The sequence below is a fragment of the Hemicordylus capensis genome, chromosome 1, assembly GCF_027244095.1.
Source record: "Hemicordylus capensis ecotype Gifberg chromosome 1, rHemCap1.1.pri, whole genome shotgun sequence".
NCBI classification, from domain to species: domain Eukaryota; kingdom Metazoa; phylum Chordata; class Lepidosauria; order Squamata; family Cordylidae; genus Hemicordylus; species Hemicordylus capensis.
Genome location: NC_069657.1, coordinates 137436141 through 137451395, shown reverse-complemented (window position 1 = coordinate 137451395; position 15255 = coordinate 137436141). Strand labels below are relative to the sequence as shown.

At 43.4% G+C, this 15255-nt stretch overlaps 1 protein-coding gene across 9 annotated transcripts in view; it reads right to left on the bottom strand.

The window, feature by feature from the left end:
• SIGIRR (single Ig and TIR domain containing) overlaps positions 1–15255 on the bottom strand; it is a 53930-nt gene that overhangs the window by 20474 nt on the left and 18201 nt on the right. For 7 of the 9 annotated variants that reach the window (XM_053285909.1, XM_053285915.1, XM_053285917.1 and 4 more), the window contains 2 exons: positions 3365–3691; positions 1719–1905 (listed from right to left, as the gene is read on the bottom strand). In XM_053285909.1, coding sequence (XP_053141884.1) covers positions 1719–1905; positions 3365–3691 — 514 coding nt within the window. The remainder of the gene's footprint in view (positions 1–1718; positions 1906–3364; positions 3692–15255) is intronic. The other 2 variants (XM_053285914.1, XM_053285916.1) reach the window with 1 other exon arrangement.

Genomic DNA, 15255 nt, shown 5'->3' with positions numbered 1-15255 from the left:
ATAAATAAATAAATAAATAAATAAATAATGTTCTTATGACACCTATTAGTAATTAGGTCTCCATGACAACACTGATGATGGGCAACAAAAGTCATACCCTGTCCTGCAGGTAGGTCAGCACCTTGTGAATTTTATGTATACATATTTATTTGGGGATGACTGTTCACTTGCTGAAACACTCAGGGAAAGCGGCTGCCACCCGGCCGCACAGGGGAAGTGGCTGCCCCCAGGCTGGCAGGCAGCCATGGAAGAGAAGCAGCCGCCACCAGGCCAGCAGGTGGCCGGCCGAGGAAGAACAGGCTGGGGGTGGAGAATGAAATGGGGCTTGGCGGGGAGAAAGAAATGAAGATGGGGGAGGAGAGACAGGGAGAACTAGGGGCACAGATGCTCTGCGCCAAGTCAGCTAGTGTGTGTGTGTGTGTGTGTGTGTGTGTGTGTGTGTAGATAGATAGATAGATAGATAGATAGAGCTATTACACCGTATTCCACAAATGCCAATCACCTCAATAAGCCCTTGGAGACAGTCTGCTATTATCTTTATAATACAATGACAATATGTGCAGTGGCTGGCATCCTGAGTCACTAAGTGTGAGCATTAGTAGGGTCTGTGGGGGACACAGCAGAAGCCCTCCAGTCCTCTTGCACTCGTGCTGATGCAAAAGAGTGCTAATACTACTGAGCACTACCCACCCACCCACACAAACACATAACTGCCCACTCAGGGTTTCCAGAGAACAGGCAGCACTCAGATGTAGGGGTGCTCTCATAGAACCGTGTGAGTGCAAGAGGACTGGGCGAGTTGTGCAAAGGCTCCTGCAACATCCCCGCAGACTCTATTAAAGTGTGCACTTTGTTAGTCATAATGTTAGCCACTGTTAACAAAAGAAAATATCTTCACAGTTGGGAGACACTTTTTAAATACTATTTTGCTCCCTGTTGACTATTTTATACAGCCTGGAGCATTTTCAGACGGTGAACTTACCACAACTTTACTTTGGGAGGGTGTGTTCACATATTGGCCCGAAGTCTGTGCAATATTTCAGAGAGCACTTCACACACCATTCAAGATTTCACCTCCATATTGGAACCTAGCCTGATTTATGTCCAGGGTTTAAAAAAATCCTCTTTTTGCATCGATGTATCTGTTATGCCCCAAACGCACAGTAATTCCACATGATCCCCACTGCACGTTAAGGTCGTCTGAGGAGGTCTGTCTCCAGTTACCACCAGTTTGTCTGGTGGCGACTCAGAAGTGGGCCTTCTCTATAGCTGCCATGGGGCTGTGGAATGCACTCTCGGAAGAAATCCGTAATCTGAATTCATTGCTGGCCTCCAGGAGAGCCCTTAAAACCTATTTGTTTGGCCTGGCCTTCCAGGGTTTTTAATCTGTTGTAAATTGTTTTTAACTGCTATAAGTGTTCAGCCTAGTTCTCCAGGGTTTTTAACTGTTTAAATGTTTTAACTGTAAATTAGTTTTATGCTGTTTTTATAGTTTTGATTTTAACTGTTAATTGATTTTAATTGTTTTTATTCTGATGTAAACCACCCTGAGCCTTTTTTTCGAAGGGTGGTATATAAATCGAATGAATAAACAAACAAACAAACAAACAAACAAACAAAAGCCTCACAGCAAACCCACGCTAAAGCCTGCTGTCTGAAAAGCCTCCTATTCAGTGTTTACCTTCATTTTACAAAAACACCATGGTAGGCCTTCTTACCAATGAGTGGAAGCAGAGTGGGTCTTGTTGTCCAACCACTGGCCATCTTTCATCCAGTGAAAGGCAAAATCACAGTACTTGGGCAGCTGTACAGTGCAGTTCAAGGTTAACTGGCTCCCCAAAGCATGCTCCAGAGTCAGATTGCCAGAAGGGTAGATGAATTTGGGAAGCACACTGCAAAGATCTGCTGGAAGGACAAAAAAAATTTTTTTAATCACAAAATAAATTTTTAATGAATGTTCTCAACTCCCAGCATGCATTCTAGAATTCTATGCTATTTAGGCCCAACTAACCAGTGGAAAAATCAAGCCACTCTCTGACTTTGCATCCACGCACAAACACCTCCAACTCCCATCTTGGCCTGGTGGTTTGGCTGGTGAGCCTTACGTCTGTCCCTCTCTGTTTTGGAAGTTAACAGATTTAACTGGGTATTCTTGTTTATAACCTCTCTCTCAAGGCTTATTGAGCAGCTTTGATTTGATTCAGGAAAATAATGCAACATTCAATGAGGACTATAGCGAAAATTGCCACTCTGTTTCACTGTCCAGATTGTCTGGAAAGCATGAAATTTGCCACATTAAAAAGGAACCCGAATGAAGGAGGTCACAGAGCACAGTGATATGCAATACTGGTAAACCTTAACTGTGCTTTGAAGTCCCACTAGCAGTACCTTAATTATTCTCAATGACTGTTCGTAGTCTAGCATAGTGGTCTTCTCCCGCCACCTTCAATGCAATCAGCTCATCCATACGTTAAACTTAAACTGGGCTTTTACGAGCTTTCCAGTTTTTAAAAAAAAGAAAAACAAAGAAGAACTTGAGCCCCGTTGTGGAAAATAACTAGAACTCAGTCTAAAACTTAAGTGGACAGACTAGAAGTTTTATGGCCTACAGCAGCTAGGCCATACCGCATTCAACACTGGGGTATGTTTTAAGAAGTTATCTCTAATCTTCTTCTCCCCTCAAGCACAACTTCCTTCTTTCAGCCAGAAATCAAGGCCCATCCCTTCCGCAAAGATCTTAAAATGAGAAACAGCCTTTATAAACATATATAGTAGGAACATGTCATCTTCACTAAAAAATTAAGAAGGTCCATATATATATTGCAGGTCAGGTGGTGTGGCAAATGTTAACAGAAACATTTGGCAAACCATTTAAAACCATGGAAACATACTTGGCTGCAAGGCACAACAGTGAGTCACTAGTGTTCTGTTTTATTACAGTTTATTCTTATTATTGTGATTTTAACCTTTTTGAAAGTTACCTTCAGATCTTTTTATAACAGAAAAACAGAGTAAATTTAAAAAACAGAAAACCAAATACATAAACAGATATCTACTGACTTCATGCTGAAAGTGCAGTTTCTGAATCACAAGACTCGACAGATTGACTATGAACCATGGTAATATAACTTGTTTTGAGAGCATAACTAGTATTTGATGTTTTAGAGAAAGAAATAAAAAAACTGCTTGGTCAGATACTTCATAGCTATGTTGTGCCCAATAAACCACGTAACCTAGATAAGCAAATGACCTATCTTAAAACACCACCACCTCTTCTCTTGGAGTCAGCCCAACTGAAGAAAGGATGTTAGGTTCTGGATCCAGAGTCACATTTGTGGTCCATTTCCCCACTCCCTTCACTCACCTGCCATGACCAGCTGGACAGTGAAGGAGGAATTTCTCTGATCATTCAAGTACAGCGTGCAGGTATAGTTGCCAGCATCATTTGCATTTGGGTGCTCAAAGGTGAGGTATGCAGTTGTGTTGTGCAGTGTGCTGTGCAAATGGCCAGAGGCTGTGAGGTTAAGCAGTTGACAGTCTTTGCTCCACTGGATGTTAAAGTCTGAGGTAGATTGAAGGAGCTGAAGGCTCTGATTATCCAAAGGGCAAAACAAATGATTAACAGGCTCTAGCTGGGTCCAAATGGCATGTTCGTAGAAGAGGCCTGGATCCACACAAGATGAATTGGAGGCTAATGAGATTGACAGAAAAATGTTAGAAACAGAGTGTCATAGGAAGCAAAGTGCAAACATCCTCCAAGCAATTCATACCAATCAAGGTCAGAGGTTACATTCCCTGCTAGCCTTTAGGGATTTGCAGAACTGATTCTATTCAACGGCCTCTGCACATGTGCGGAGGGCACATAAATGGCCTCCATGCATGTACGGAGGTTGGAACCAGGCCACGCGAGAGCTCTGGTCCCAGTCCGGAGGAGACATGCCACTGACACCACTGTGCCGCCATGTCCGATTACAGGTGTCCTCTCGCTGCCCCATTAGGATTTTTTTTTAAGGTAGGCAAGTTTCCCCCCTTGCTTGTAAAGGGGAATCCTCACCAGATTCAATGTCCCCTTGAATTGCCAAATTGGTTCCAAACTAGTTTGGCCTGGTTCAACACTGACTGAACTGGGGGCCAGTTCGACTAAAACAGGCTCGCAGTTCGGTGGTCTGGTTCAAGCTTGGTTTGAACCGAACTGCTGGAATGGGTTCCAAGCACACCCCTACTAGCCTAGCTGAAGTTATTTTTTAAAATGTATTACAGAAGCCACTTAGTGGTAGGTTGTTCACAATGTATTATAAGGAAGAGACCAGAGCCATTCACAAAGATTTATCATCCATGAGGCCAGCATAATGAATTACTGTAGCTTCAACTGCACTGATGAATTAGAGGGATTGTTACAGGTTAACTGACTTTGTCAAAGATTCCCTATCAGTCCTTGAGCAAGTCAAGAAATGAACCCAATTTATCAAAGTAGCAAAGAGAACATTAACCCTGTGGTCACATTCTACCACTCTCCTCGACAGACAGACAACCAGTCGAACCAAGCATAATAGAAAAAGGACAGAGAGAAAAATCTTCAGACAATCAAATGCCACTAGTGGTTAAAAAAAAAAAAGCATTAACAATATTTGTATTCCTTTAGTCATTTCATACACCTGAATGCCTTCTTGATACAAAATTGTAACTTTTGTAGAATACAATATGAATTCCCACTGCATCTACTGATCATCACTGTTGGCAGAACAGTGATAATGATCATTTAGTGTCACCACTGGCAGAACATCAGTGGTAATGAAACCCTGTTCATTATACACACACAGCACTACACTCACACTAACAGAAACACTCACCCATGTAACACAGTAAGTTAATATAGTGTTAAGAACTACTGTGATACTTATCAGGTAATCACTTCAGACAGAAATTGGAGCTTCACTGGTTTATCAACATGGTTGCAGCTATTGTTGAATTATGTATATGAAATCCAGCAGGTGCTAACTGAATGGATGGCTGACTATAATGGAGCACCAACCAATTATTTTGATACCAAAAGGAATCAAAGGCTGCAATCCTATATATAGTTACTAGAGAATAAGCCTCACTGAACTCAGTAGAACTGAGTTTATGTCCAAATAAACTTAGGTGCAGCTGGATCCTTATTGTGCTTGTTTGCACTATCATGGTCAGGGCTCTTCTGCAAGGAATCGTCTATTGAGTAGACCTGCCCACTCAACTACATATCATGCTTTTCCTCCTTTTATTAATAATCAGTGAAATCAGGAGGAAATAATGAGAGGCTGCAGAAAGAAGGGCCTCTCTTCTTGCTCACAGCAATGAGCTGCTGTGCACACACACGCAGTGTGTAGTGCTGTAGGGATGGGCAGGGACGCAGTCTCGGTACTTTTTCTCCTCCAGGGTCTCAGCAGGGATGCAAAGCCCAGAAATTCCATGCATTCTTACAGTCATTTAGAAAGAACCAGAGCATTTCAATGGGCACTCCCAGTTATTCATTCTAGTACATTCCTTAGAGTCTACGTGATCTTGTAACAGACCACCACATATTATTGCATCTATTGAAGTGAGGGGTGTGGCTGTTATGGTGCATGTGGCTATGGGGGCTGTCATGGAGAGTGCCTGCCCTTCTGAATTTGTGAGCAGCACATGCGCACCAAGCTACAGGGGTGGGAAGAGAGCAAACTGCAGGTCAGAGTGCTGCTCTCAGACTCACAGACCCTATCTGCTGCTGCATTAAGCTAAAACCAAGGATTTCTCTCATAACAGAGTTAATTCTCACAGGCTCCCTTCTCAAATATTTCTGTTCCCCAAACAAAGATGCTCAGATTGGTTTCCGTGCCTATTTACAAATGGCTCTTGTGGCCACAAGCTACTCTTACTACTCAGGTCCTTTCCAAATGATCAATTTTTGTTTTGAGAAATCAAAGCACTCGCATTTTCTACACGTTTTGTTGAGGTATAAGGAATACCACATTTCCTGAGACACCAAAGCACTACACTATTGTACAGGGGAAAACTAGTACATTCCTTTCTGGAAAAGATATTCTGGGCTTTTCTGAATGTAGTGTCGACTATGTCATGGTTGCAATTTCATGCACAATACCTTCTCTCTAGTCTGCTGGCTCTGGCTGGTCACATGCTGCCCTGTTTTGACATCTTGCTTCCTCCCTCCCTCCAAATTATCCACAATGCTTGTTCTATTTATAGGAGGCCATCCAACAGGAGCAGAGCTATAATTTTACAAGGCGTGGGGGAAGAAACAAGTGTCCCTGGGCCATGGGGGGTGGGAAACTGGCTGGGCAACAGTTCACTCTTCACTTTCCTCATCTTCACCACCTCTCCAGCTCACTGGCACATTGCTAGCACCTGATCAGAGGACTCATCTTGGCTTCCAAAAAGACAAGTCCTCTTCTGGAGGTATATATGTAGGTAATAAGTAGAGATGTTAAAATATTCATATGCTTTTGAGCCAGGGGAATGCGTGTGCGTGTGCGTGTGTGTGTGTGTGTGCGTGAGAGAGAGAGAGTGTGTGTGTGTGAACGTGTGATATTATTTGCATAGGAGTGAGAAAGGGCATCTTGACAATGTTTTGTATTTTACCACTTTTTCTGCACCAAATACATGGGTTGTGGGGGTGGAGAAGAAAGTGTGGGGGCAGGGGCCCATCATTTTTGCCCCAGGGCCCATTCCACCTTTGCTACGCCCTGTGCTGCCCAGGGGATCGAAAGAAGCAAAGCTGTTACATGGAGAGAATTAACAGAGGCTAAAGAGCTGAAAGTGATCTGAAAGGAAAATTGCCGACTGTGGTGTGTATCCTCCTCCCCACTTTCATCACTAGTAACAGGGTTTTAGGGGTTTTATGTGATGCCAAAAATGTGCAGAACATGTTTGACCAGAAGCAATAGCAGAACAAGAGAAGTGTGAGTACACCATAGAAAGAACAGCTACTTTCAGCTCTTCTAAGAACTGTTGTCTGCCTCCACTTTAAACTATCTGGGCTTCTTTGTTATGAGAGTTTCAGCGAAGGAGGAGTGCATGTGGACGTAGCAGCCCAGTAATTCTCACCCTTCCTTACTGGGGCCATTCCTTTATAATTGTCCCATTACTGCTGTTTTTGCTGCCACCAACCATTCAGACACTAGTCCTTGCATACTCGGGCTGTGAGAAAGTCTACTCTTGAGATCCACACACTGTAGCTCTCACCACACAAGCATCTGTTTCAACGTGAATGTGTACTCCTGAAAAAGTGACCAAACAAGTCCAAGTAAATCCATGTGCGGGAGGGCATTGTTCTATACTGCATTCCAAGACTAGACCAGAACAGGTTATACAAAGGTATTGCCTGCCATCCCCTACAGCCATGAGACCTAGAAACCTATCACTTTTATTTTGTGAATGAATGCTTGGTTCTCAGATATCCAAGGAATATATCAGATACTGTGCAAGAAGCTACATCCCCACAAGTCATATTACAATTATAGAGACAAAGTAGGCAAAAGTCCCTGGACAAAATGCAGAACACAATGAAGCTCAACACTACGGTTGTACGTTGCAAGCCCCATCCACACAGTGCTTTACCAATCAGAGGTAACAGAACAGAAGCACTGTGGTGACTGGGCAGTGGGGATTTCTATGCAGATAGGGGTGGGTAGGAGGCGAGCGAGTGAGCAAGCGGCAGGGAGGGGGCGAGCGGTGGGGAGCGGGCGAGCGAGAGTGGGTAGCTGACACTGAGCAATAAAGCAGGGGCTATGGCGGGGGGCAAGGAGCGCAACAAAGTCCTAGTACACAGATTATCTGTGTGGGCTCAGTCAGTATAATTTATTTCAACAAGATTTAAGTGCACTTAGCTGTAAACGGGACTGAAGCCCATCTCTGTTGTACTTATTTTTCTTTATCAAATGTATATACCACCTGATATCTCTCTCTCTATAGATGGTGTACATAATCCAAATTACAATATAAAAATAAAATAAAAGCAATTAAAGCACTTTTACAAAATAAGCACAATTAAAAGAGACTTGCGTTTTGGACAGTATACAAATATGTTACATACATACATACATTAAAAACAATTTCATAGAGTAAAACAATTAAACAGTTTAAAATTATTTAATTAAAAGCCTGAGAAAACAGGTGTCTTGAGGCTCTTTTTAAAAGCAATCAGAGATGGAGATGCTCCTATTTTGATAGGGAGTGTATTCCAAAGCCCTGGGGAAGCCACAGAGAAGGCCTGAGCCCAAGTTGCCACCAGATAAGCCAGCAGCAACTGAAACTGAACCTCCCCAGATGATCTTAATAGGCGGCAGGGTTCATGACCAAGGAGGAGCTCTCTTAAGTACCCTGGACCTAAGTCGTGGAGGGATTTATAGGTAATAAGCAGCACTTTGTATTTCACTCAGAAATATATCAGCAGCCAGTGCAATTATTTCAGAATCTGTGTTATATGGTCCCTTCCGGTTGTCCCAAAGACCAATTTGGTTGCAGGATTCTGTAAAAGTTGTACTTACTGGATGACATGCAATGGTAGCCCCACATAGAGTGCATTACAGTAGTCAAGCCTGGAGGTTACCAGCTTATGTACTACTGTTTTAGGTTAATTTACCTCCAGAAAAGGGTATAGCTGACGTATCAGCCCAAGCTACGTACCTGATCTTGACCTCCCACAATCAGTACCTCAGTCTTATCTGGATTTACCTTCAGTTTTTCATCCCTAATCCATTCTATTACTGCCTCCAGGTAGGCATTTAGGGATGTTGAGGAAGAAGTTGATGATGAAGTTGATAGGGAGAAATAGATTTTGTTAACACACTGTACCAAATCTCCTGATGATTTCTCCCAGCAGTTTCATGCAGATGTTAAAGACTGGAAACAATATGGAGCCTTGTGGAATTCCATACATTAACTCTCACTTTGCAGAGCAGCAGTCTCCAAGTGAACCCATCTGGAATCTACCCAAGAGGTAGGAGTGGAACCACTGTAAAACTGTGCCACCTAATCATCCCTTTCTCAGGTGACACAGAAGGATACCATGGTAGATGGTATCAAAAGCTGCCAAGAGATCCAAAAGTATCAGCAGAGTTGCACTAACCCTGTCAATATCTAATTGGAGATCATCCATCAGGCTGACCAAGGAATTCTCAACCCTACAGCCTGCTCAAAAACCAGTTTGAAACAGCTCTAGTTTCCTCCAGGACTGTCTGGAGCTGGAGGCCACCACCCTCTCAATCACCTTGCCCTAACATGGGAGATTAGAGACAGGCCTATAGTTGCCTGACTCTGAGGGGTCCAATGTAGGTTTTTTCAATGATAAGAAAAGAAGGCATCCACCCCGTCCCTCAGAGAAGCATTTTACCCATCCTAACCAATGTAGATAATTCTATTTCTTTCATAGTATTTGCTGTTCTTCTACCTCTAATCTCATCTTCCCAAACCAATACATCTAGATCCTTATACTTTTTAAGCAGAGTTGTTACTGTTCCAGCCCCTTCAACAATGTAGTGAGAGCTGCTCCCCCAGCACCACCATCCCCAAATCCTGGCATCAATCCAGATACGTGTACAGTAGCTTTATCAGCTCACACATCTGATGAGTTATTAGGCTTAATCAGTGATCACATGCATGTTCTATTTCACTATAACCTATAGGGGCTTATGGGTCAGTTGCACAAGGACAAACTGCCCGGATCCAGAGATCTTTACAACAGATGTACAATACGACACCTCGGGAGATGCATTTCGCTTGAGGGAAGAATGATACCTGTCTGCCAAATTACAGGAAACTGGAATTTCACTTTTAAATACATTCATCTGGAAGCAAGTCCTGCTGATTTCAATCAAATGTACCACCAAGTAAATGTACTTGGGTCCAGAACCCTAGGCAAGCAATAACATAGCTTGATTAAATGAAAAGGCATGTGGACAGGGGGCAGAAAAGAGGAGAAATGAGTCTTTTTAAGGAGAAAAATGTACAATTGATTTGTGTGGAATTTCTGTTCACACATTTGCTCAGGGGACAGAGAATTGGTCTTGTGAAAATTCTGGCTAAGCCCTGGGCAAAGGCAAGTAAAGGGGGTTCCTCCTCCTCTTTGGATCCAAAAGATCAACCTATTCCTTTTATAATATTGTGTGTGTCAGGTAGGACCTTGCAAACAACGGAACGGGTGTACCTGTGAGACTTCAAGAAGAAAAACTGGTTTCACAACATCATAAAAGGCTAAAAGAACCTAGAAGGGAGAATAAATTATTCCCTTCATCATTTAATTGCCACAATAAACCTCAAGTAATAACTGCTGTGCAAAATGCTTCCTTGTGGGACAGCACAGAATTGTGGTGATTAAACCAGAGTTACGAGCAGAATGCAGAAGACCTTGCAGACTCCATATTGGTGATCCCACGGTGATGGGTCAGATGTAATGTCAAACCATGGTGTATCATTACAAGAACAAACCATTAAAGGAGACTTGCAGGCTCCTTACTCCTCTCCTGTGTGTCAACCTAGGTGGCCAGATTTGGCTTTTAAAAAGCCAAATTCTGGCTTACGGCCCATTTGACCCACGAGTATATCCCTTAGGTTCTGGCAACTCTGGTGTCAACTCCATCCCTTCTTTCCTTATTGGAGGCAAACCTATCTGTCTCTGTGTATCACAAAGACTTGGTTGGGGGAAGCTGGGGGCCCACTTTGAGCCTGGCTTCTCCCTCCAGAGTACTCTGTAGAGGAGCAGGTAAGGGAATGTGGGCGGGGAGGTAGGGTAGCTGTGGTCTTTAAGGATAATATTTCCCTTACCAGGATCCCTATCAGAGTGTCTGATCATATTGAATGTGTGTACGTACATTTGGGGACCAGGGATAGATTGGGACTTCTGTTAGTGTACCAATCACCCCGCTGCCCAACAGAGTCCCTAACTGAGCTAACGGACTTGGTCTCGGGTTTGGCATTGGGGTCCTCCAGGCTTATGGTGTTGGGGGACTTCAATATTCACTTCGGGACCGGGTTGTCTGGTGCAGCTCAGGAGTTCAGGGTGGCCATGTCAACTATGGCCCTATCCCAAGTGGTCTCTGGACCGACACATGTTGCTGGTCATACTCTTGATCTGATCTTTCATTCTGATCAGGATAGTGTTCCGTGAGTGGGGACTCCTGTGATTTCCCCATTGTCATGGACGGACCACCATCTGGTTAAGGTCGGACTCACAGTTGCGTCCCACCTCTGCAGGGGCAAGGGACCTATTAGAATGGTCCATCCAAAAAGGTTATTGGATCCAATAGGATTCCAAGAAGCCTTAGAAGGATTTAATGTTGGCTCTGCCGGCGATCCGGTTGATGCCCTGGTGGAGAATTGGAATAATCAGCTCACCAGGGCAATAGACATGATCGCTCCTAAGCGTACTCTCCAACCTGCTTCAAAAATGGCTCCTTGGTATACGGAAGATCTGCGGGAGCTGAAGCGGCAAGGTAGACGACTGGAGAGCAAGTGGAGGAAGACTCGACTTGAATCCAACAGACTGCAACACAGAGCACATTTAAAGATCTATGCTCTGGCTATACGTGCAGCAAAGAAGTATTTTTTTTCTGCCCGTATTGCTTCCGCAGGCTCTTGTCCAGCGGAGCTATTCAGGGTTGTGAGGGGGCTAGTAGGGCCCCCTGCTCCCCTGAATTCGAATTTGGAACCATCAGTTGCCTGTTGTGACGCTTTTAATGAGCTTTTTGTGGACAAAGTCTCTCGTATTTGGGTCGATCTAGGTCTAAATTTAAACTCCACAGTTATCGCAGTGTCAGATGAAGAGGTACAGTATCTAGCAACTCCTCTTGTGTGGTTAGACTGGATCAATTTCAGTTTGTGACTCCTGAGGATGTGGACAAGCTGTTCAGAATGGTGCATCCTACCACCTGTCTGCTTGATCCTTGCCCAACGTGGCTTATACTATCTGGCAAGGGGGTTGTTGTGGAAAGCCTGGTGGCAATTATAAATACCTCTCTGAGAGAGGGAAGGATGCCTCCTTGTTTAAAGGAGGCAATTATTAGACCTATTCTTAAGAAGCCTGCCTTGGACCCCTCGGAGTTAGGGATGTGTACAAAACCGGTTTGCCCGGTTCGGTTTGAATTCAAACCAGGTTCGAACCAGGAGGGAGAGGTTTGGTTTTGCTCGAACCTCCCAATGGTTCAGTTCGAATTTGAACCATTTCATACCAGTTCGAACCTCCAAAAGTGGGTGGGGTGGTATCTGGCACCCATGGGTACCTACCACCCAAACCCCAAAGCAATCGGACATTTGTAAGATTTTTAATGAATTTTTGAAATTTATTTTAATTTTTTTCTCATAGGGTATAATAGTACTTGAACCAGCCAATTATTCCCTATTGTGGAGCACCCATGGGTGCCAACAACCACCCAAACCCCAAAGCAATCGGACACTCCTACGATTCTTTATGAATATTTGAAATATTTTTCTCATAGGGTATAATGGGACCCGAACCAGCCCATTATCCCCTATTGTGGAGCACCTAGGGGCACAAGAATGGCGTGGGTGGTAGGCACTCAGGGGTGTCTACCACCCACAAAACCCCAAGGCAATCGGACACTCCTCCGATTATTGGTGAATTTTAAAAGTATTTTTGAATTCCTCATAGGGAACCCTCCCTTCTCCAGGGAGGGAACTTGGAACATAGATGCTTTTCCCAGAGCAGCTCCATCTCCTAAGGGGAATATCTCATAGTGCTCAGACATTAAGTCTCCCATTCATGTGCAACCAGGGTGGACCCTGCTTAGCTAAGGGGACAAGTCATGCTTCCTATCACAAGACCACCTCTCCTCCACTAAGATGTAGTAGGGTTTTTCCAGATGATCAGTCTGTAGAGCAATATACGTCCCACTGTTACTCATTTACTGTGAAATGTATACATTCTTCAATGTCTCCCCAATTTGTGCATGCTTTCCAAGGATATTTCAAACAAAACAATATTTTGACAATGAGAAATTACTATTCTTCTTGCTACCAGCACATTCACTGCTGTTATGAGTGCTGTAGGGAATGAGACTATGAAAGTGCCATGGATTCCTACTGGAAAGAGCCTATGGCATCTGTAAAAACCTTCAGAGGTTACCAAAAAAGCTGTAGATACTCTCAATTATTGATCAAGGGATTAAGCATCCCATGCATTTAAAGAAGCAGTTCTTCATCAGGACAGAATCTATATTTTCTTATTCTAGCTATAAACACACTAGAAGGTGTGTTTGAAAATACCCCTCAACTGTTTTCCAACACACTGGTGGGGTGGAGTGAACTTTAAATGAAGCTCCCCTCCCACAATGGTCTGGGAGGCACTTGCAGAACATGTGAGACTTGTACACGAAGTGCCCCAGTATGCAGAGAAGAAACACAGAAACCCCACAACAACTAATGGACTTGGGGAAAATAGACACCCTTTAAGTTTAATTCAACACATCCGATACTTCAAGCCATTTAAGGCAAGGTTCATTCATACAAAAATGTGATCTATAAATGGTGGATTAGGCTGTTTTGTTGCAGCAGTGACAACTGAACAAGGAAAACTCAAAGATCTTGTCCTATTTATTGGTCCAGCAAAAAGGAATGTCATTGTGTTGATGCTGTCTATGTTTTTCCCAGGGTCATGTTGCAGACCTATGCTACCCTTGTATACTAAGGAGTGGCAGAGAGAGAGAGAGATAAGGTTTATCTCAACTTCCAACTGACCTATAACTTTTACATGCTTGGCACACATTGCTTTGGACACTGCAGTTTAGGTGTATGCTATAGGCTAGGCCTCTCATACTATGTGACTACAGAAGCAAGCGTTCTTCAAGAAGCTGTCAACAGGGCTGAATGGAAAATTACATTTTCCCTGATAAGCTATTTTTTATTCTTATGTGACAGACCACAAAGTAAGCCATTGTTCTGAGACCCTGGTGACACCAAGTATTTTTAAAAGGCAAGAAGTAAACATTTCTGCATTACTCACAGGTGGTCAGATCAATTTTTAAAGGGCCAAACTTGATGTGATGCAAGATTTTCATGACTAGAACTCCAAAGTTGCTGGGTCCCCGCCGCCCCCGCCCCCAAAGCAGCATCAGGCTGTGTGTTCATGTTTTGGATTGGGGCCATGAAGTGGGGAGTAGGTTAATCCTTTGCTCCTGCACCAATTCCCCCACTTAATGCACACCCCTGCAGTTAATAGCAGAGCAGAAAATGTATGGACCACAAAAATTGTGACCGTAAGTTTCCCCTCTTTGAGACTAATAGCAGTTGTGAGTGGGGGAGAGATCTGGACTGGGGTCATGGGACTGTGGAGAGGATTCAACCTCTACACATACCATGACCCTGAACCAAATCACCACCCACTGCCTTTTAAAAAAGAGAGAGAGATCAGGAATTCCAATCAAATCCAATTGTTTAGTTTGCCTCCAAGTTATAGCCCATACTTCAGAAAAACTGCAGCTCTAAAATTTGTCAAAATATAGCATTCCACATTGCTCTATATTGAAATTTCAGTCAAGCAAGCACAGTTGAGACTAATAATATACAGTACACTCAAACAGACATCAAACATAAGGAGGTTCACAACCACAGAAGCCAGCTATATGACCAATTGCTTATCCAGGACAAAACTAATTTGTACCAACACATATAACAGAAGAGGCAAGGTTCAGTCTGCTGTGGGCAACAAATAGAGCTCATTCCACCTCATACAGTAAATACTAAATAGATGTCCTTTGCACATGAACCTATTGGTTGCTTGCAACAACCTCAACATGAGAAGATTGCTGCAAGATTATTAAAATGGGACACAAAGGTAAACAATTAATAATAACCTGGGTTTGACTGGTGTGGGATAAACATTAATGTTGATGTAAGATTTAATTACCTATTCCAGCCCATGTGCAGAAGCTGCTTTCACACATGTATCTTCCTTGCTGGAACAGGAACCATGTGCACAGACTGGATGAGGATGAGCATCTGGATGTACTTGTGCCCTGTCACACACTTTCAGAGTAAGGTATGGTATATATTTCCATCCAAACAGCAATGTTGATGGGAACACTTCCTCCGGTGCTGCATGTGACTATATTTGGCCTGGGGGCTTGCGGCTCCATCTCTAAGTGATCCAAAAAGCTCAGAGCTTTATAACCATGCACCCAATGGGAAATAATTTAGCATAATATATATTTATTGTTGTTGTGGCTTGAAAAGAAACATTGGTAGACTTACCGTGATGGGTTATTTTCC